This window comes from Zalophus californianus, chromosome 1 (genome assembly GCF_009762305.2).
Source record: "Zalophus californianus isolate mZalCal1 chromosome 1, mZalCal1.pri.v2, whole genome shotgun sequence".
In the NCBI taxonomy this organism is placed as follows: domain Eukaryota; kingdom Metazoa; phylum Chordata; class Mammalia; order Carnivora; family Otariidae; genus Zalophus; species Zalophus californianus.
This window is the reverse complement of record NC_045595.1, coordinates 110555822-110579324: the sequence shown is the minus strand read 5'-3', so window position 1 is coordinate 110579324 and position 23503 is coordinate 110555822. Positions and strand designations below refer to the sequence as shown.

The following is a 23503-nucleotide window of genomic DNA, read 5'->3' as shown; positions in this document are numbered from 1 at the left end:
TTGGACCCAGAGTTTCTTTCAACACACATGTATGGGGTGCTGATTGCATGCCAGGTACTGTTCAAAGTACTGGGTAAACAGCATAGATGGTCATGTCCTTGCTCTCCTAAGGTTCATCCTCTAGTGCAGGGTGGCAGGGTAGGGGGAAAAATAAACGAATAAACAAAGAAGTAATTTCTGGTAGTGACAAGTGGTAGGAAGACAACACAAAGGATAATGGAGAGTGACTGGGGATGTGTGTGTTGGATGGTCAGGGAAGATTTGCTTAGGGAATAGCAGTTTAGTTGAGACCTGAATGATAATATTATGTTAACCGTGTCATGTTCTGTCAGATATACTTCTCTATTTTTTTTTAAGATTTTATTTATTTAGAGGAAAGAGAGAGAGAGCGTGCACATGCACGCTCATGTGCAAGCAGGAGGAGGGGCAGAGGGAGAGAATCTCAAGCAGACTCCCCACCAAGCCAGTTGCCCTACGTGGGGCTCGATCCCACAACCCCAAGATCATGACCTGAGCTGAAATCAAGAATCACACACCCAACCGACTGAGCCACCCAGGCACCCCTATACCTGTCTATTTTTAAAGCAATTCCACAAAGACAAATACTCAAATAGAGCAGAGAGTGATTAGGAAAGCACTGTCCTCTCATACTTTTTGGTTTTTGAGTGGGAGAAGATATGCGGAGAATGATGGTAAATTGGTTGTCTCTAAGGAGGTCAACATTGCAGTATCTACCAAAATTGAAAATGCACCATCCTGGGGCTCAGGTCATGATCTCAGGGTCCTGGGATCGAGCCCTGCATCGGGCTTCCTGCTCGGCGGGAAGCCTGCTTCTCCCTCTCCTGCTCCCCCTGCTTGTGTTCCCTCTCTCACTGTCTCTCTCTGTCAAATAAATAAATAAAATCTTTAAAAAAAAATTTTTTTTTTAAATTCACTGTCCTTTGGCCCAACAACCCCACTTCTAGGACTTTTGTCTATAGAAATAATGGCACATGTGCATGAATGCACACATACATAAGTTTGTGTGTGTGTGTGTATAGAAAGATAGATGATAGATAGATAGATAGATGATAGATAGATAGATAGATAGATAGACAGATAGATAGATATTCACCACAGCACAGCTTGTAGTAGCAAAAGACTGCAAACAACCCAAAAGTTCATCAGTAAATTCTAGAACATCCATAGCAAAGAATGTTTTGCCGTCATTAAAAAGAAAGAGGTTGAGCTCCAAGATGAATTAAGTGAAGAAAAGCAATGTGCAGGAACCATGTGTTCAATATACTATCACCTTTTAAAGTATCTATACACACATACGTATTATCTTTGGAGGGGGATACAAGAAACTGATAGCAGTTTTTTTTGCCTTAGCGAGGGGAGCCTCTCTATATTCTTTTGTGACATTTGCATTTTTTATGTATTGCATGTCTTAGCTAGTTAATAAACATGTTTTGACCATCAAAGCTTCACAGCATAAACAATTACGTAATATTCATACAAAATTCTCTTCATGTGTCCCTATCCAGCCAGAATGAGTTTTAAATGTTCAAAGTGCCAAAGCTCCTAAAGTTAGTTGTGCTGTCAACTTGCTGGCTGGCTCAACGTCAGGACACTTCACAGCCTGGGTTTGGTTGGGGTTCTGGGAGAGTAAGTTTATGAAATGTTCCAGAAAAGGCATTTTCTTTAAGACGAACATCCTTTTGGGAAGATTGTGCACTCATTTCTAATCCATTCAAATATCTGAACAACTGACCTGACTGGTGTTCAGAGAGAGAACCGAAAAAAATACGATTTGTCTTCAAAAATACTTCCCAGTACACCTGAAACTAATATGATACTCTATGTTAACTAACTGGAACTAAATTAAAAACTTTAAAAAAAGGACAGAAAAAAAAATACTTCCCAGTGCCTATATGATACTTTCATTTTCCTCCTTCTAAGTTAGAACAGACCTTGTTTTCTAAGAATGAACTTGTTCCAACAAGAGTGTTTTTCTTAGCTCTCATAGCTATTTCATGTTCTGGTCCATTTGTGATTATGGGCTGATAAGAGTCTTCAGCTACTAGTAAAATTTTAAGAAATATGATGAAAATCAAATGTTTTTCAGATGTCTGTATTCCAAGCACAGTCTCTGCGGTTTCCTACAATGCTGTGCCAGGGAAGAACGGCAGATAAGATTTAGAACCTCTACTCTCCTGGGAATAAAATCTGCCCCATGTTAAATAAATCATTTATACATATAAAAGTTTTATTTAAAAGCAAATGTGCCATCAATAATCTGAAACAGCCATGGCAATGACATTCAGTATCTATTTTAAAAATGCATTAAATATGTATCTAGTCGAATCACGAGGAGCTAACTAGTTTGTAGGCAAAATTTCCATCAGCTACAAGGTGGATGTGAGAATGCATGCAGGGGCAGAGCCTGGGGTCTTGGTAGAGTGGCCTGCGGTTTGAGTCTCGGTGGGGCTGCAGAAAGGAGAAATGGCTCATTAGAAAAAGCCCTGGTAACACCCCAGAGGACAGTTGCATGTGAAGCTGAGTCAGAGAGCACAACCTGACCAAGGAGGAGCAAACAGGACAGAAACAGCTCACTGTCAACACGTGGACAGCAGCTTTGAGAGCTCCCTTCAAGCCGTGCCTGTCACCAGTTCTTGGCAGAGCCTACCCCTCTGCAAAGCCGGGTGCAGATGAAAGGTGTTTCTGAACACTGGCTCCGCAGGCCCTTGGTCTTGACGGTGGCAGGAGCTCTGGGAGAGAAAGCCAGAGTCAACATTGCAGGAGGCCTCTCCGGGCGGCTGCCCTGTTATCAGTGCGGGCACAACCTGATCGCTGGCGAGGAAGTTATTAAAAAGTGGGTCACTGCAGAGGGCTGCCTAACTAAGGATCAGAGTCCCTCGCCCTCGGGATCAGGTTTCAGGGGAGGCTTCTGTGGCTCTTGAGGACACACTCCCTGGTATTCTTGGAGGAGGGAGGGAAAGAGTTGTGGTGTGGGCACTGGCAAGTGGAGATGGAGAGAGAGAAAAAGAGAGAATGATTCAGACAGGACTCTAGAAATGAAGACTGAAAGTGGCTCTGTCCCGGGGAGGGGCTCCTCTATTACAGGTAGCAAATATATCTGCGGAGATCAGAGTCACAACGTGGGAATGATCTTGGATTTCAACTTGGATTTTCCACCTTCCCTTTGTGAGATCCTTCTAGGGAGTCACTCTGCTCGGAATCAGATGACTTTCCTCCTGAGATGTATATATGTCTCTAAGGTCAAGGTCTTAGTACTAATGACTGAAGCTATGGATTTATTATTTGTTAATTTGTCTTAGAATCAGAGTTGGAAGGTGCAGTAGGGATCTAACTCACTCACTTTACAGATGAGGAAACTGAGGCCTGGAAGCGTTAAGTAACTTGGATAAAGCTCTCTGGAAAGCTGGGGATAGAATTCATGTTTTCTTTCTCTGAGCAGAGTCCTTTGCTATTTAAAAAGTAATTTTCTGCTTACACATTCTACTCACACCTCTATTCGCTCTCTTTCAAACTGTGTGGTCCATTTCCCTGCCCCACAGAGAAGTGAATATGTTGATTCAGCAGAAAATTTCAGAAAGCTGAGCTGAGAAAGGGAGAGTGAGAAGGAGAGCGAGAGCGAGAGAGGGAGAGGGAGAGAAAGAGCGAGCAGACCTATATAAGGGCCCACCAAGCTTAATGTGACCAAAGGTAATCTTAACTGACAAATAATGTCCAGATTTAATTAACACTTTAGTCCTAAACTGACAGCAGCTCACATATGTGACATACAGATGATAAGATTAACCCATGTCTTCAGGGGAAGCCATGCCTGCTGAAGATCATCAGCTGGCTGATGCCTTGACATGATTTGAGATTCTGCATTAATCATTGCAGGGAACATTCATGTGGCACCAAGGGAGAAGGAATTTGTCATTTTCCAGTTTAGTAGGTCTGAACAAACCACATAATTTGGCATTAAGTAGATTGTGTTTTACCAGAATTTTCCAGCCCCTCAGTCTGTATTGATCAAATCAACGAAATTATTACCCCTCTGGCTACCTGTGAAAAGACAATTTAAAAACCTGGTGCCTCGGGGAGTCTGGGGGGCTGTTGGTGAAGTGTCTGCTTTCAGCTCAGGTTGTGATCTTAGGGGCCCTGGGATCGAGCCCCGCATCGGGCTCCCTGCTCGGCGGGGAGCCTGCTTCTCCCTCTTCCTCTCCCTCTGCCGCTCTCCTCCCACTCATGTTCTCTCTCTCTCTCTCTCTCAAATAAAATAAAATCTTTAAAGATAAAAACGTGGTGCCTGACCTTACATATCCTCATGTAACTCATCTCCTGGTGATGGGGACATGTCCCATTCTGCTGAGACACAGTGATTTCCTCCTTCCCTCACTTGGGGTGGGGCTGCGATGCCCAGTGACACTTTGGGTACATATACTGCCTTATATGTTTATGTGTCTATCTTAGCTGATTTTAAATTAATCTTATGCTTGAAGAATGGGACCCAAAATCTTGTGGCTCTTCTGCCCATCTGCATCCGCCCACTCACCGAACATTATTATTGAGTGTTCACAACACCTGGTTTCTAAAGAAGGTACTAAAGATTCGAAGATACACTCAAAGAGCTCCCAGCTTAGTCTACCTTTAAATAAATAATAACAGCGTAGTGTGGTAAAGGTGTGACAGACTTGGTCTGGATGGCCATTAGAAAGTCTCTCCAAGGGCCACAGGCCCTGTTCTGTTTCTTCTTCCCTTAGTTCATCTCTGTACTTCTAGACCTTCATCCTTGAAGGCAACCATGCCATCACGTTGATGCCTCCCCCCTCTGAGAGGGGGCTAGCGTTAGAGACAGTAAAGGTCCCACACACCCTCTCCTTCATTTCACCTCCCGTTCTTATCCCAGTGACCTACTTTCACGGGTAGATGTGCAGAAGCTTGAAGTCATCTCAAAAGTGGGGTATGAACAATGATCAATGGAGATGAAGGACAAAAATATTGAAACAACTATTTACATCCGTTTTCGTCTAAAAAATTTTAAAGAAAAATCTTAAGGGTCTCCAACTTTTTACTTTTCTGACGCCGGCACCCTAAGAGGCCTGTCCATTGGATGGGCACCTGTCACGTGCAGTAGGCGTGGTACCCTCAGGAAAGAGTGAGGGGGGGTCCCTGAGCAGAGGGAGGCACCTGCATTCTTGTCCCTTTCAGAGTACTGCAACCTATCACAGGTTATCTGTGCTTGGTTGAGTGGGTTTAAAGATGATATTGTCCTAAGTCTAGGGTTGGCAAACTATGGCCACAGCCAAATCCAGTCTGATGCCTCTTTTTGTAAATAAAATGTTATTTATACAGTCACGCTCATTAGTTTACATATTGTCTATGGCTGCTTTCAGACAGCAAGAGCAGAGTTGAATAGTTGCAACAGAGACCGCATGGCCTGAAAAACCTAAAATATTTGCAAGCAAGCCCTTTACAGAAAATATTTGCCAAAACCTGACCCAAATAGTTCAATTTTTGTTAAAATTTGTAAGATGGGTTGTGGTCATAAAAATCTTTATATCACACCTAGATTCACTGGTTATCTTGTGACAAAGTTCTTCAAAGAAAGGTGAAATTAAAGATCAATTACGCATTTTTATTTTATGAAACCTCTAATGTTTCAAAGTTGCTGACCTTGTTTTCTGATGACAAGTAGCTGATTCTAGTGACCTAGAAGATACTTTGGGAAAAAAAACACACACACACAAACCAAAAACCTCCACACATTTCAACCGTATTTTCAAGTGAAAATTTCACTTTTAAAGAGAGAGAAATACTTGTGCATTTCACAAGAAACCTGTGAGAGAGCATTTTGAAAAAGAATATTTTGAAGTGTTTCCATTTTATGTTATTCTGCTTCTTTAAAAAAGGGTAAAGGTATCACATAAAAATTTTCACCTATGCATTCTCAGAAACAGAAGTAGAATTTTCTTGTTTAAACACCATCTAAATGAAGTTTCAGTGGAATTTGAAGCTGTATGGTAAAAATATAGTATATATAATATGTACAATATAAATAAAAATGTGGTATTTTTACATTAGTTTGCAAGAATAACTGATTGACATCTGGAAATAGGAATATTTACTAGCTGAAGTGTAGTCAGTGATGGACTTCTATTAGCTATAAGTACCTTTGTGATACACTTTTTTCAGCTATTAGTAGTAGTACTTTTTTAGTGAGAACAAAAACGTTTGTGTACATTTAATAAATATAAAAACATTACATTTCTTGTTTTTAAATTTTTTATCTTTTGTTTTACATTATTTACTTCATCTTTTTATTGTTTTATTTCTATTTTCATGTCTATCTTGTAATATATATAATCTATTAGTGGAAAAGAAGATGTATATAATTTATGAATAAATAAATATACGTACAATAGGGTATGCTTCCCCCCAAGTTTTTAATGATAGGAATGTATCATCACAATGTTTGGAGACCACTGGTTTTGACTGTAAATTTGGAATTTAGCAGACAGATTTAAATAAAGCTCCACCACTCACTGGCTACATTCTCTTGATCAAACTAATTTGTTATAGGCTTTATTTTCTCAACTGTAAATTGAGAGAAGGCCCATCAGGCACTTAAACACAGAGCCTAACATACAGCAAATGTTTAATAATTATCAAGTGTTCAATAAACCTGAGTAAATACATACTGTAACCTAAATATCTCCAAGTTCTCCAGCCTTCTTTAATATCCAAAAAATTACTCAGTTCCTCCCACCGCACTTATTTATGGGAAGGCCAGTATATGCCCCTGAATTTCTACAGAGGGGACTTACATTTTTTTGGTAGTGCCAACCAGTAGTGGTTGCCCAGTGTCTCTCTCCAGGCTCAGTTGTCTGTCACCTGGAGGCTTCTGTCCTATTTACATGACTCCAAGAGCAGCTTCTTCTGGGCATTCCTTAAGACTCAGGGCTGTTGGAAGACTTTACTCACAGCTCGGAGAGAACACAAGGTAAATATAGTTCAGAACAGGAAACAACTCCGAATGTAGGTGTCACACTACACCCTTCCTAAGTTCATGGACTTCTGCCCACTGCTGGGAATGTCCTACTGATTCTGTCCAGCCTAAGGCCTGGCCTACCTCTCTGTTGTTGGCCCTATTTTTTTCTTTTTGAGAACTTTCTGCCTTCTTAGCTCTTCCTTCAGGGTGCAGCCCCAGTTCCTCGGCTCTCTGTTAGGCCAAGGCCTTAAGCATGGCTGCACTCTGGGCATTAAAGTCCTCCAGGAGTACGGGTCACACTGATGAGTGGATGCTCCCTGGAGTTGTACAGTGAGGCAGCCCTGATGCTTTCCATCAGCAGTGGAGGTGGATAAAAAAAAAAACACTTCAATTTCAAAACCAAGAAGCCCATTGAAATAGAAAACCATTCACCACAGGTCTCTATCTTTTGCTAAACAATCAACAGAAGCTTGTGAGTTTGCTGCTTTTCTTTCCTAACTCCAAAGTTATCAGACTGAGTTCTGAGGCAGGGATCAAGGTCAAAATTTGTGTACTTCCCTCTAGGAGTTTTTACAGTGGAGTTAGGCAATAAAAATGTATTACCCCTACTTTCTTTTTTAGCTCAGGTCCTAGAGGTCTTGATTTCTCTCCCTTTCCACCACCACCAGGACAAAGAGCAACAATACTATCATCACCACCACCACCATCATGACCTACATGAGCACCTTGACCATGAACATCACCTTCACCATTACTACCATAACCATCACCACGTTCCTTCTGTATCACCACTGTGTCACCATTGCTACCATCACCAGCATCACAGTCACCAACAGCATGAAGGACCGCCATCATCATCCCAATGATCATGATCACCACCACTGTAGCCATCACTATTTCCTTATTGGCTTTCCTGAGGCCCTATGGTAATTCTGTGAAAAGTTGCCACAGCTTTCTAGAGTTCCTTTTTTTGGAAAGCCTATAGGCATGTCTGCCAGCTATCTTTTACCACTTTTTTTTTTGCTGATCAAATATGCCCCCGTTTCTGGGAAGGAGAGAACAAAACTCACATCCCAGTCCTGATTTCTTGCTTCCATACAGCCCGACTGCAGTCTCTGATGTTGGCCTCTTCAGACTTGGGGCTGATCCTGAGTCTTGTCACACATATGGTTGCAGTTGCGTAATATTGTTTCTATCCTTTCCATCCTGTTGTGTCCCTGTGTCTCCAGAAAAACTCCCTGCTATATTTCCTGGCCCTGGGGGTGAGGGATGGGGTGGGGTTCCACGATCCTGACAACACTGACTTGAAAAAGAGGGATGGGAATTACAAATGACCCCCTTGCCTTTAGGGGCTTCTTTATGCCCTTGGTCATCCTATGACAGAAAACCCCGAAGTCAGAAAAGTTTTCCAACCACTTGGCATCCCAATAAGAGACTGACTATCTGCTACTCTTGGAGCCAGTTGGTCTCTTGTCTACTCTGCCCTCTGATGGGAGGTTTCTATTAAACCAGAACAGCAAGGAGAAGATTGCCTTTCAACTGGTGGGTGTATCAGTGCAATGGTGGAACCCTTTGCCTAATGGCCTCATGATCTACCACTGCCCTCAGAGAAAATAGAAGCATTGTAGCATGCCTTCACAAATAATAGCAGTACAAAGGCATAGCCTTCCTAAAGGCTCTCAGTTTTCTTTTTGAGTTGAATATGGCCTCATATAGGACAGGGAGGGAAAGGAAATCAGATTTTAGAAAGTAATAATAGACTTTAGGAGCACAATTACAGTAGGGACTAGAAGCAAATATTTGATAGAGTACCTGGACATCCCAAGTAACAAATCAAATAAACTAACTTTGGTTCAATTATTTAGATGGAATGAAAATGGTATATAGCACAGGTGGCCGCAGGCTAGAAGTAAGGTTCTACTGGAACAACTATGTCATTCACTTACACAGAGTCTATGGCTGCTTTTGTGCTATAGGCGCAGAGTTGAGTAGCTATGAGATTTTGTATGACCCACCAAGTCTATAATACTTACTGTCAACCTCTTTATACAAAAAGTTCATCAACCCTTGCTTTAAGTAAAGAATAATTTTCTTTTCCAGGAGCTGGCAGGAAAGTGAGTTGAACTGGTCTTTCTTTGTGTCATAGAAGTAAAGCCTGATACCCCAGTTAGAGCATCAGAAGTAGGGAAGAGTGGAGGCAAGGTTCCTACATAGCCTGCTGGATCTGAGGGCATTTAGTTCTGATTAATAGACAAAGTAGCCTTCCAACCTTCAGTCTAGTTTACTGTATTAGAGATTGGAGACAAGACCCCAACTAATAATAGTTTATTGGCTTTGCTTCCTTTGGACAAATACCTCCTCAAAGATATTGTGAGAAGGTGAAGTGACTGATCCAAGGCAGAACCAGGCATGCCCAGAATTGGGTTTTCCTGGGTTTCTATCAGAATACTGCCTGGTAAGGCCTTAATTCCATCAGACGTTTGCCTGCATTAATGGAGAAAGTTAGTTGAGTGTGCTTGCTGGTAATGATTTAAATTTCTCCTCTCCGAGTAGGCTTATCTCAACATCCATCACAAGCTCAAGCCTGTAATATCCCAGCAAAACTGAAGGATGAGTCCTTTTCTGATGCTGCCCATTGCCAATCCCCCTTCCCCTCCCAAATTCTGAGTGAGAACCCGACTTTCATAGGAGTTCCATAAAGCTAGGGGTTTGGCTTTGACGCTAAGAGGTAAAGTGGACAGTTAATTTATTGTTTTCATTATATTCTGCTTACCTGTATTTTATCTTTGTAGTTTACACTTTTAAAATTTTTTACTAGGGTTGTAATGAACACTGGGTATTATATAAGACTCATGAATCACAGACTTGTACCCCTGAAACAAATAATACATTATATATTAATTAATTGAATTTAATTATAAATAAATAAATAAAATGTGGAGAATTAAGAAAATTAAGAGAGAGGGGCAGGTGCCTGACCGCGTCAGTAGAGCATACGACACTTGATCTCGTGTTGTGAGCTCAAGCCCCACATTGGAAGCAGAGTTTACTTTAAAAAAAAGAAGAAAGAAAATTAAGAGAGTAATGTGAGATAACCTTGGAAAAAAGACAGGCCACACATGAAAAAAGAAAAAAGAAAAAGAAGAAAAAAAAAGTAAAACATACATCAGATTTTGAAGACTAATTTTAAAAAAAGAATGTAAATTATCTCAATAATTTTTTATATTTATTACATATGTCAAATAAAATATATATTAAAATAAAAAACATTTTTTACTAAGAAGTAGGAGTTTATGAGTCTAAAACCAAAGAAAATGTATGCTTTAACTTTGTAGGGTTTATCCCTACTCCCAAATATAGATCTTCAATTTGGCCTCATTTGAGTCCTTAACGCAAGTAAAAAGAAGTCAGTATTATTATCGTGGTATGTATTCTACATGAATTCTCCTTTAATCCTTATACAGACCATGAGGTTATTTATTATAAGGAAATGGAATCTTAAGAGATGCTAACCTGCTCAAGTTACCCCACATGGAGATAATGATGCTAGGATTCCAACCTAAGTAACATAATGGTTTTTGTTCCTGCCCCCCATGCTGCGTAGGCCTTCTTGTCAGTCCATTAGGAAGACCAAAGTTTCACATTAAAAATAGCTCCATTTAGAATCTGGAAGTTTCAAAGACCAGACAGTAGTAAATCCAGCTTTATGTCAGTTTGTAAGCTTTCTGAAACAATGGTTTTCCTTCGATAACCACTTGGTCTTTAAGGAAATGGATACCTAGGGTCTTTGTGAAATAGATAGGAAAACTTCCTAAGGAGTGCCCTTTAATGCAATCCCTCAACTTAACCTTGAAAATCAGTATGTGTGACAGATAATTACTGTTTTTTCTCCCCAATAGCCACCTTTCTTCTTCCTAACAAAATCCCAATCTTGTTCAGGTATGGGCGACAGCTTGCTTAATGGATCACTCACTTGCCCTACCGTGTGAATATTGATTAGTTCTAATCATTAATAGTGATTCTGTCTTTCTTGCTAGGGAATGGTTTAGGCATGGACACATGATAAAACCTGGGACAATAATACAAAAATGGCAGACCACTGGGGTGCTTTTGTAAGGTTTTTCCAACTTTTGAAATTAAAAAAAAAAAGGCCCTAGATGAAGCTCATCCCTTCCTATTTTTGGATGTTGCAAATGAAATATAGTGTTTGAGGCTAGAGCAATAACAGTGAGGGGAGAACCAAGGGAATTACACAGAATCCTTGGAAATGTTGCACTTTTGAAATAATCAGTGTTGAAATAACCTGTTCTGGATTTGTTATGATAAAGAATTCATTATATTCATTATGATGTAAAACACCCTTATGCATTTTTACCAAAACAATCTGATTACCCTGACCCTTTCCACAAGACTCCTCAGAAGAAGGTACAACAGAGAAAAGAAAAGCAAAGCTAAGTGGATGTCCCTTTCTTCAAAGCAAAGCTCAATGCAGTCTTTTTGTAATAAGTTCCTGAATACAAGAAAATAAGACACTTTGGAGTGGAGTTATTCTTAATAAGATTTGAGACTTCAATGAAATCTTTACAAAGACAAGGGTTTCTGATATTCCTTAGCAAAAAGAGGCTGAAAAAACAAAACAAAACCCTGTACCTTGCTAAGGCAAAGGAAGCTACTCTAGATCATGGAGCACAGTGCCCTTTCAAGGAGGAATTCCCAGGGTTCTAGAAGCTAGTCAACAAATGTTTTCTAAATAGCTGTGTACTCTTTCCTATATAAGAACAAAAGATCACCCAAAGGGGGCATGAGTCTGTAAAAAAACCCACTCTTAGACAATCTTGGTACTAAAACTTGCCATCCCTACCTCTTTTTCACCAATTCTCTAAAGCAGTTTGCTTTCTCCCCATCTTTCACAAGGACCGGGCTATCTGACTCACTACAGTGCTATTCAGTAAATACCCCTTAGAAGAAGTCTTAAATGAGGTTTGTCTTTAGCATGGGTATATACCACTCTCAGAAAGCCACTGGTGGTTTACTCTCTTGGAATTTCACACGAACTTTTAAAATTTCCAGCAAGCACGGGAATTTTTATTTGTGGTGCTCTTTTCAGTTGCTAATTTATATGAGGTTCTTGACAATTCTTTAATAGGATTTCTATTATATTTACTACTTGTAATACCTTCTTATTGCTATTACAAATTACCACAAACTTGGTGGCTTAAAATTTATTATCTTACAGTTCTGGGGACTAGAAGTCCTAAAATCAAGATGTCAGCAGAGCTGCAGTACTTCTGGAGGCTCCAGGGAAGACAGTTTCCTTACCTTTTCTGGCTTCTAGAGACGACCAGCATTTCTTGGCTTATGGCCTCATCCTCCATCTTCAAAGTGAGCAGCATAGCATCTTCCAATCTCTGATCTTCTGCTTCCCTCTTATAAGAACCCTTGTGATTATATTGGGCTCCCTACGATAATCTCCCCATCTTAAAACCCTTAATTGAATCACAACTGCAAAGCCTTTTCTGCTATATAATGTAACATATTCACAGGTTCCTAGGGGGCCATTATTTAGCCTACCATACTACTACCACTGGCTAAAATTTTATTGTATACCATGAGCTAGGCACTGGGCTAACTGCTTTACATTTTTTAATCTCAATTAGTCCACAAGCCACATACTAAGATTGTGTAACTTTCTCAGGCTTGTGACTAAACCATTTCTTTCTGATAAATGACAGTAACTCATCACAAAATTGAGTAACAGTGATTGAGAAAATCTGCATTCCCACTCCTATCTAGCACTGACTTGTATATGTCTACAAAGTTAACTATAAAAATAAGATTACGAACTTGTATTTTTAGAAAAAAAAATGTAAGTCATGTGCGTAGAAACTTGCATTTAGAAATAAGGTACATTGGGGCGCCTGGGTGGCTCAGCCAGTTAAGCGTCTGCCTTTGGTTAAGCATCTACCTTCAGCTCAGGTCATGATCCCAGGGTCCTGGGATCGAGCTCTGTGGCAGGCTCCCTGCTCAGTGGGGAGCCTGCCTCTCCCTCTCCCCCTGCCTGCTGCTCTCCCTGCTTGTGCTCGCTCTCTCAAATAAATAAAATCTTGAAAAGAAAGAAAGAAATAAGTTACATTTATGAGTGGTTGGAACTAAAGCTGTAGTTACTGGGTTCATGTAGCTTAGATCCTTGAGACCAATGCTAATTAGATTTGTGGTTGCTACTCCTGAGTGGGACATTTCATTCCACTCAGCTTAGAAATTATGACTTAAATTCTTGACGAAGATATTATGAAATACAGACCTTTAAGTAGGGCCTTCATTAGAAAAGGGTGGGTTAATGCCCCAAATCCATCACTGCTGCTCAAAAACCGATTTATAAACTGATGAGCATTGAAGAGTCCTTTATTATCATGAGAAGCATCTGTTTAGTGTACTCACATTTATTAGATGCAGTCTTTACTGTACTGTGAAATACTATGAAGGGCAGCTGATGCATCTGAACAGAAGGCCTGCCAAATGATAATTTGGCACCTAAAACTTGCCAGGTATTAGAAGGGTTAGAGGCTCTTGAACACTAGTTTGTGCCCCTTAGTGGTCTGATTGAAGGCTTTTTAAAGATTGGATACAATTAAGGAGATATATAGTTATAAAACTTGAATATAGAAATAGTTTAGCCCAGTGGCTTCTAGCCTCTTGGCTATAAACTCTAGCAGCATATGGGAGTTATTGTAAGTAGCCCATTAATCCATTTGAGCACCAAATGTTGTCTGTAGACTAAGTATATCCTACATATCAAACGCAGATATGGCTATGATAAGTAAAACAAATTTTCATTAAAAGACCACTGAATTCATAGAAGTTTTTGATCATTTTTCCTTTTATTAATCATGTGCTTAAGAGCAATTAAGTCCATGAAATTCTGAAATTCTTAGAGTGGTTGGACACTTCTGCTCTAGTTTGGAAAATTTAGCAAAGTGTCCATGGAACACTTCTAACACACAAACACTTCCATTCATGTAAGATTTAAGCTTCAAAAGAGCTCCATCTGACAGGCTCCCAGAAGATAGGCTCAGTGAATTAAAACAATAACATATGAAATAAGACCAACTAATAATGCTGATGAAACCTTTCAATAGCAAATTTTTCTATCACGATAGCTTACGAGAAAAGTTAGCAAAAGGTAAAAAGTACTGTTTCATTTCTTTAACTTGCCTTCAGTAAGAGTCCCTAAATATAGGTCAGGTTTTAAAACCCAACACTGTCTTCTCTAAAGAAAATATATCTGGGGTACCTGGATGGCTCAGTCAGTTAAGCATCTGCCTTTGGCTTAGGTCATGATCCCGGGATCCTGGGATTGAGCCCCATGTGGAGCCCTACTTTGGGCTCCCTGCTCAGTGGGGAGTTTGCTTCTCCCTCTCCCTCTGCCCCTCCCCCTGTCCACTCTCCCTCTAATAAAATCTTTTTTTTTTTTAAAGCCAAATACATTTTCTTTTATTTTAGAATTATTTGAGAGAGAGCACAAGCTGGGACGGGAGTGAGGAGGGGCAGAGGGAAAGGGAGAAGCAGACTCCCCCCTGAGCAGGGAGCCTGACGCAGGGCACAGTGTCCCAGGATCCCGGGATCACAACCTGAGCCAAAGGCAGACGCTTAACTGACTGAGCCACCCAGGGACCCCCGTATCTGGCTTTTAATTTGTAGATAAACACTACCAGTTTGTACAGGACTTTACAAAACATTTTTGCATTATAGGATCTCAAAGTTGGATCATTCTTATTTGTAGTCTCTCAACAAAAACAAAAACAAAAAAGCCAAAACAAAACTCCACAAAACAAAAAAAACCTTCTATTTTCAAATAGGAGAAAACTAACCATATGAAAGGTTAAGTGATTTTTCCAAAATTATAGTATAATGGAAGAGCTTACGTTATTTAAACACACACACACACACACACACACACACCACACAAATAGCAACAACATAAGCAATATGGATTAGATTTTAGAAGCGTTATACAGAATTTTCTGAATACATTTGATTATTTGATCCCAAGTAAGGAAAACTAGGAACATTTTGTGGTCCGTATTACCATCGTTAAATGAAGAAAAACCCCTCTGATTTAAACTGACTGTATAGCACTGTTTGGGTGTTGAATACATTCTTTTTCAGTCATTTTCAGACCTAGTATAATAAAAATTCCTCTTTAATGATCAGTATTTCAGGCCCTCATGATTCTCTTTAATATCTAAATAATCATTTACAAAAATAAACAGGTTTGTTGCAAAAGCACAGAGTTGGGTTTTAGAATTATAATTACAAAGGATCCAATATTTATAAACTTTGCACATATTAAAAAAGCCTTCCTGGGGCACCTGGGTGGCTCAGTCAGTTAAGCATCTGCCTTCGGCTCAGGTCATGATCCTGGGGTCCTGGGATCGAGTCCCACATCGGGCTCCCTGCTCAGCGGGAGGCCTGCTTCTCCCTCTCCCTCTGCCTGCCTCTCTGCCTACTTGTGCTCTGTCAAATAAATAAATAAAATCTTTAAAAAAAATAAAAAATAAAAAAGTCTTCCTGTCTATAGGACTGTATGACACTGTAATATCTTGAGTTTGCAGCCTCTCCCTGGAAATCTTAACCATAGTTTAAATTAAGAGTAAGTTCCAGCTTTCTGAAATGGTGTAAATTATAGTTGTGTCAGTAGGGAGAAAGATTTACTGAATGCTTTTCAGTATGTTTTAAAGCCATGGAACCATTACAAAATTTAGACTGACTCCACAGCTCTTGCTTAGTTAAAACAACATACAATACTACACAGGAATTTAAAAATTATTGCACTGGGGGGAAAGTACTGTCAGAGATGCTCACATTTACCAATCAATCACTTTAAGTTGGCTGAAAGCTAAGGTGCTTGACAGCTGACAAGATTTCTACAATTCCTTTTCATATTTCCTTCAGTACCTGTTGATGGGGACAACCTGCTCATATATTTTCACTATAGCTGTTTGCTGATATACAATTTGTCCCTTTTCCTCAAATATTTACCTGCAAAATAAATATTCAGTCTTCTTTTGTGACTTACAGTTGACTGATACCTAATATAGTTTCTGCTGATTCCTGGAGCACAGAAGTTTAAGCAGCAGGCTCTGACTGGGTCTGTTCATTGTCACTCAATCACACATTCATTCAACCAATCAACGAGCATTTACAGATAGATCATCCACTATGTGCTGAACTCAGTTATCCTTAAATGGAACTAAAACAACAAAAGCTTTAAAGAATTACCGAAACTTTTATTTTTGCTTAGTTTTATTAAAAAAAATAAATATGTCATAAAGCTTTATTTTCCTTTAAGGAGAAAAAAAGGAACAAGTTTCATAAAATCAAATAAGCAATGGTAGGGTGTCTTAACTTGAAAAGATTGGGAATCACTGGTTTACAAGTTTATAATTGAATGAAAGAACAACTGTAACAGCCACAGTTGGCTGTTTCATGCCAATGGCAGCAAACAACAAGATCAACTAGGGCAATATAAATAATTGTGTGGAAGCCCTGATAAGTGCTTAAACAGACTGATTCACTGAGACATCAGGATAGATATATCTTGCTTTAAACAACACAGGAGTTCCTGAAAAGTTCTGTGTAAATGAAATAGCCACAAACATACTAGGAGAGTTCGGTATCTGAAAGAATTCCACAGTGAAAATTCTTTTGTGAACAACCCCTTCCACTTTTGTAAATCCAGGTATTTGCTTTGCTTAAGGCAAGTATACCGAGCTGCTACCTGTCTGAACAGAGGCATTAGCATATACACCGAACATTGCTCCAGCTGGGCCAGTGGCACAATTTCCAAGTTTGTGTTTCTATTAAGTAGTGTAAAATAGAGAGTCAGCCAGGGAACCCAGCTGCATCTGGCAAAGCAGGATGGGGTGGGATAACCACCTTTAACAATACTTCCACCAATCAACAAATACTTTTGAGAGGTCTACTTTGTGCAAAGCACGGTAATAAACCTTATCAATTCAGTTATAGATGTACTTCCTTTCTCTTAAACCTTCAGTCAGGGCCTAGGTCAGGAACTCTAAAATACAGTAATACTACTAATCCTCAAGACTGACTTTAACCAAATTAGCTGCCCAACCTCTTCAGATTGGGTAGACAATAATGGATGAGGACTGAGTTTTCTAAGGCTGAAGTTTAACAACACCAGATCATGTTTCCATATAACCAGTTAGTGAAAAATTTTGCTGGTGACAAAAATTTTTCAATATGGTTCTTTCTTTTTTTCTTTTCTTTCTTTTTTACTTCCTCTGAATCCTCAGGCAAATTCTGCAGAACACTTAAAGTTATTGATACTCTCTGATTGGGTGATACATTTCAGTTCGGGTGATACATTTCAGTTCTGCCAATAGAAATAAAATTTCTTTCCACCCACCAGAATTCATGAACTTATCCTACACCATAAGTGATGCTTTGGACAGGGAATAAGTATGGTAGTACTAGCTCCAGTCAGTTTTATCATTATAAATAAATAGAACCCTCACTTTGCTCACAGCCTCCATTTCATTTGGCCAAACTTCTACCAGGCTTAAGTCACATTTAATTAGTTAGGCTGTTCAGTTTCTTTTTAAAAATGCTTCCAATACCATTGCTGCCTATATGTACAAATGTGAATAAGAGTATGCAATCTGTAGTCTTTTCCACACTGACAACAGTTAGTAAATAATTAAAGAATAAGTGGTCATTTTAAAACTTGTATTTTTCTTTTAAAAAATTTCACTTTCTAGCACTTAAAAATATGGGTCTTAAAAGTGCCCTATTAATGTCCAATGCTGTTCCTACTCTGTCCCACCCATCCAAAACCTGCTACAAATGCTGGATTGAGTTCATATCAAATAATTCAGCAGTACCAAGATTTTTCAAATGGAAACAGTGTTACTGACTTCTTCATATTGGATAACAAAATAAGGGTAACTCTGATCATCATTAAAAATGACAAAAATCTGAGGCTCAAAGAAATTATCCACACAAGAGTCATACAGGTCGCTGGTGACACTGCCCGGATTGACAGGAGGGGGCCTTCTCATGCCATGACTGCCCATCGTGTATCTGCCAGTTAGCACTTTGGCCAGAAACATGAAATGGACTCCTTTGGAGGACTTCTTAGAAAAGTTATGAGAGTAGCTTGCCTTCTTTGCAAAATAACTGCCTTGTCCAAACATTGTAGCATGCTTTCCACAGACTCGAGGGTCAAAGTTGTGCTTGCAGATTCCATCTACCACATCCTGGGATGTTCCATGAAATAAATGTCTCTCATTGATTATCCTGTCACGGCCAAACATTTTCCTGTTCATATATTCCTTTTTCCTAATGCAAAGAGTGGACAGGAAATTCAGAAGAAGGAAGGTACAGATCAATTTAATAGGCAAGATGTAGTCACAATCTTCTCTTTACGGTTTCAATGAAGAGGAAATGTTAAAGTAGCTTTCAAGGGCAAAATGCCATCAAAGATCATATTAAAGTTTAAACTTATCTTTTCCACTGCAGACAAGAAAACCCCCCTTTTTTTTTTTTTCCACCAACACCTGTTCACTTGCTCTCTCTTCCATTTCAAATCTAGTTCACAAACTTACTTTCTCAGGATAACTTCTTTGTCTAATTCCACCTACCTGAGAGTGTCCTCTTCTGAGATTACTCAAACCTGCATGTATTCTTTTGTACTGCATTTGTTTTTCTGCTGACTTGAGAGGCAGCATAGGAAAGTGATTAAGAGCAAAGCCTCTGGTGCTAGACTGCCAGGGTTCAAACTCCAGCATGTATCTTAGCTGTATGACTGGTGGCAAGTTACTGAACTTACATGGTATGTTTAATAAGAGTATATGGGAGTTAACATATGAAAAAATACAAACATACTAGGTTTTGTCAAAGTCCTTTACTATTATGTTCTGCATTTGTCATTAGCTATATTAAGAAAAACTCTTAAACTTTACATACTGCTGACTTACCTTTTATATTTCTCCCAAAGAAACTGGTTTTGGACTCTCAGTATTTGCAAAATTCTATATTTAAACTCAGGCACAGTCTTATGAAAAAGATTATAAATGATTCGATAACTTTTGTCCTCTACAGAAACAGGCACTTGGATGAAGTCCTGAGATGGATGCATATAAACCCAAGTTTCAGGGTAAAAGTTTGCTGAGGTGACCCCATCAGGGCAGATGATTTGTGATGATGAGGTTGCTTCAAGAGGTGGAGGAGCCTGTGTGGGAACACCACCAAGTGTCCTAGAAGGGAGAGGAAGGAATGTCAATGTAAAACATTTAAGTACATCTCACATTATAGTGCTCTATAGCAGTATCTAAAACTATAATTTGTATAGCTTAAGTGCTTGTTTAAAAAACTATATAGAAAATGCTATGTATTAAAAAAAAAAATCTTAGGGGGGGCCTGGGTGGCTCAGTTGTTAAGCTCTGCCTTCGGCTTGGGTCATGATCCCGGGGTCCTGGGATTGAGTCCCACATCGGGCTCCCTGCTTGGGGGGAAGCCTGCTTCTCACTCTCCCACTCCCCTTGCTTGTGTTCCCTCTCTCGCTGTGTCTCTCTCTGTCAAATAAATAAAATCTTTAAAAAATAAATAAATAAAAATAAATTTAAAAAATCTTAAAGTAACACTGCCTGTACATAGATAACCTATTATTAGCTTCTTCCTAGCCTCCTCCTTGTGGAGAAAACTCTGGAATGTACAAGGCAAGCACGCAAGCCAAGAGCCAATTTATAAATATCTTTACTTTGAACCCTAGACTCCTCTTTTTGCCTATATAGTTAAGGAAACTCTGTTTTCTAGAGAGCAATGATAATTTATATGTATTCTTCAAACTTTGCTGTACTAAGCAGAAAAATTTACCATTACTAAACACTAGGTAGGTGGGGGGAACAGATTGATGGGGAGACAAAGTAAGGTAGGCAGGAAAGAGGGAGCTTACAGAAAGATGACACAAAATATTAAAAATAAGCTTAGGGACGCCTGGGTGGCTCAGGCAGTTAAGTGTCCACCTCTTGGTTTAGGCTCAGATCGTGAATCTCATGGGTTGTGGAATCGAGCCCTACATCAGGCTCCATGCTCAGGGGGCGTCTGAATCTGCTTGAAGATTCTCTCCCTCTGCCCTCTGCCCCCTACCCCTGCACGTACACATGTGACTCCTCTTTCTCTTTAAAATAAATTTTTCAAAAAATTAAAAAGCTTATACTTTTTGTATAAACACAAACAAAAATCACGGGAGTAGGCACTGAAAGCTGACACTTGGTATTTGCTTCATTTTTCAATATCACAGGTAACAACAAAGTCATCAACTATATTCAAATTTATAGCTTTAGGTGTGCTTAAGATGGAGCTAATACTTTAAGCTTTAGACACCAGAATGTATATCCTTGAACCTTTAAATTCAGGTCTGTTACACTTTGACAGGTGAGTTTCTATTAAGTAGTAGCTGAATAGTTATTCCTGCCCAATTAAATGCTTAAATTTAAATTATATTTCTTGGCCATTTTCAAAACAGAACAAAAAGGAAGAATCAGAGAGAGAGGAAATCCTGGCCCTGTGACCCAGACTCAGGGCCAGGGTACTAGAACACTCTTCAGCATACAGCGGTCACAAGGAAGCATTAAGTCTGCCAAATGGATTAGGAAACTAAAATTTTCAAAAGAGCTTTGTGACACAGAGGTTACAACCATGAGTGAACGTGCACCTAATCTCCAAGAGCATATCTTATCATCACCCTCTTCATAATCATAGCCACCTTATAGTAAGCACATACTATGGACAAGCATTTTACATTTATCACTAATTGTCATAACAACCCTGCAAGATGGCTTGGTTATCTGTACTTTTCAAATAAAGAAACTGCTAGCATAGTAGCAAAGAACAGAGACAGGATTTGAACCCAGGCCTATCTACATAGTTTCTAGATGCATATTCTTTCCACTGCTACACACTTCACAATTCATATATATATATATTTATATATAAATATAGGAGAAATAAATATATATATATACATATATATATATACATATATATATATATATATACACACACACACACATATATATATATATATATTTTTTTTTTTTCTCAAGGTTTAAAAGTGATGGATGTATATCAGGGTTGCAATGCAGGTTTGCCTGACTCCCACTACCACCACCGCCATGTCACAGTCTTTTGACTTTTAAGAGATGACTTGATAAGAAGCTAAAAAGCTATAGAAGCACAACTGCCTTCTCTAACACCTGCCCCCTTCAAGTGGTTGTGCCTATGATTTAGCATGCCTCAAGGTCCCTTGGGAGACACAGATAGAGTTCTGGGAGGAGCCAAGGCTTACAGAATCCCCCATGTACTTTTAAGTTCAGGGGTCAATTTAAAGGGGCACTGGCTTCTCTAACCTTCCTGACAGAGGCATAACAGTTCTTGTCCTCTGGGGCGTTTTCATAAAGCCCTGACAGATTCCTCCAGAGCCTTCATTCACTGGCACATTTTTCTGAAGAGAGGCCCCACTGCTTTAGTAAGATTCTGAAAGGTAACTCCTTCAAAAGCCATCACTATTCTGGAGAAGTGGCAGGAAACACAGAATATAAGCTATTTTTAGCTGTTCCCTCTATTCCTGCTCTGCAAAAAGAGTAAGTTCCAGCCTACCAGATTTTCCAGTATTATTAGGGATTGAAGTACCAAAAGAGGTCTCTCTCTTTTTTTTTTAAGATTTTATTTATTTATTTGTCAGCGAGAGCAAGAGAGAGAGAGAACACGAGCAGGGAGAGCAGCAGGCAGAGGGAGAAGCAGGCTCCCTGCTGAGCAGGCAGCCTGATATGGGGCTCAATTCCAGGACCCTGGGATCATGACCTGAACCCAAGGCAGACGCTTAACCAAGTGAGCTACCCCAGGCATTCCCCAAAAGAGGTTTCTGAATTGAGGGAGGAAGGTAAGATTCTCCCAACCACTCTGCCCAAAATAGGTTTTAGGTTGCTGTCACAGCCGTACTGAAATCCTGGCACTGACCAAAGAAGACTCACACATACTTGAAGATAAGCCTGTGTAAGTAAATCCTATCCATCCTAAAACAATAAATTAGATTTATATTCATAATTATCATCCATTCCTATCTACAGACGCTTACTTTTAGTAAGCCAACATCCTAATTGGGCTAAAACATAAAAATGCACATAGACAGCTGTCTGATTGACTTCTACACTCCAGTTGCCATGAGTTAGAAATAGATATTCCAAGCACAGTTACAAATGTGGCTTTATTTTCTGAGGATGTTGAGTTTGTATTCAGCTCATGGGTATTCCAATGACATACCATGTGCTTCACAGCGCTGTACCAGCCTTCTTCAAAGAGGCAAAGTTGAAGGGTATGGAACTTCTAGTCAAGGACCTCTGAAGAATGGATTTTCAAAATTCAAGGTCATCTTTTACAGTCTCCTTCCCTCCCCTTGCAATTTCAAAAGATGTTTCCTGACTCACTTTCAGTGATGAAGTAAAAACTAATTCATTTTATCCTTTGGGGGAGGAGTCAAACTCTATCAGGCTTTCCCATGACCATAGGGTGACTGTACAGGACAGATGTCCTTTCAGCTAAAATGAACTCCTAAACCTCTAAATCTGAGATTTGTTTGCTTATGCAGCCTCAGCTCAAGTATTCCAAGATTATTAAAGAATAAGCTCCTTTTTATCAGCCTCATTAAAAAGCAGCAAACACAAGGAAAAACTATTTTCTTTGTAACTATGAGTGATGGATGTTAACTAAATTCTACTGTGGTAATCATTTTGCAATATATACGTATGTCAAATCATTATGCTGTATACCTTAAACTTAAACTGACAGAGTTGTATGTGAGTTATAGCTCAATGAAACTGGAAGGAATTAAAAGCACCAGGGAAACTCTCATTTATGAGGAGTCAAATTTGCAGGAAATTCATAGATTAAGTCAGCCAGGCCCCTCTCCTCACCTCCCCTGTTCTGGCATTCCCAATTCCTAGGCATCTCTGATTTCCTGACAACTGTGGCCTTTTTGACACTTATGTTTTAATCTGACCCTATGCATTTACTAACACTTAAAAACAAAACTTTCTTCCTGGCTAAGATTAAAATCATGGTCTTTCTGGAATCAGTTTTTGCAGTCTGCTTTTTGAAACTAATCCCTCTCAACTTTCTTCCGACTAGGCCAGTCTGAGTGCCTCATAGCCCCAGACTCTAGGGCACATAGGAACTGAAGGGCTGCGTTTACCCATTCCACCCTGGTGAACTTGCTGTTTGCTTCTTTGCTCTTTTCTCACTGAAATGTCTGCATGATCTCTTTGATTTGCTAAGCTCTTACTTTATACCTGATTATCACTGTTCCAGACAAGAAAACTAAAATAGGAGATTTAAGAAAGAAAAAGGAAGAGATAATAGAGTGACTTTCTTTGTTCTCTTGTTAAGACTATGTTACAAATGGTAAGGTGCCAAATTTGTGGCATTAATTCTACTACT

At 39.5% G+C, this 23503-nt stretch overlaps 1 protein-coding gene across 1 annotated transcript in view; it reads right to left on the bottom strand.

The window, feature by feature from the left end:
* Positions 1-16280: 16280 nt before the first annotated feature.
* LOC113918234 (TCDD inducible poly(ADP-ribose) polymerase) overlaps positions 16281-23503 on the bottom strand; it is a 31298-nt gene continuing 24075 nt past the window's right edge. Inside the window, 2 exon segments of the mRNA XM_027586494.2 lie at positions 16281-18346; positions 18985-19263. Of these exon segments, the coding sequence (XP_027442295.2) occupies positions 17899-18346; positions 18985-19263 (727 nt within the window). The 3' untranslated portion in view covers positions 16281-17898.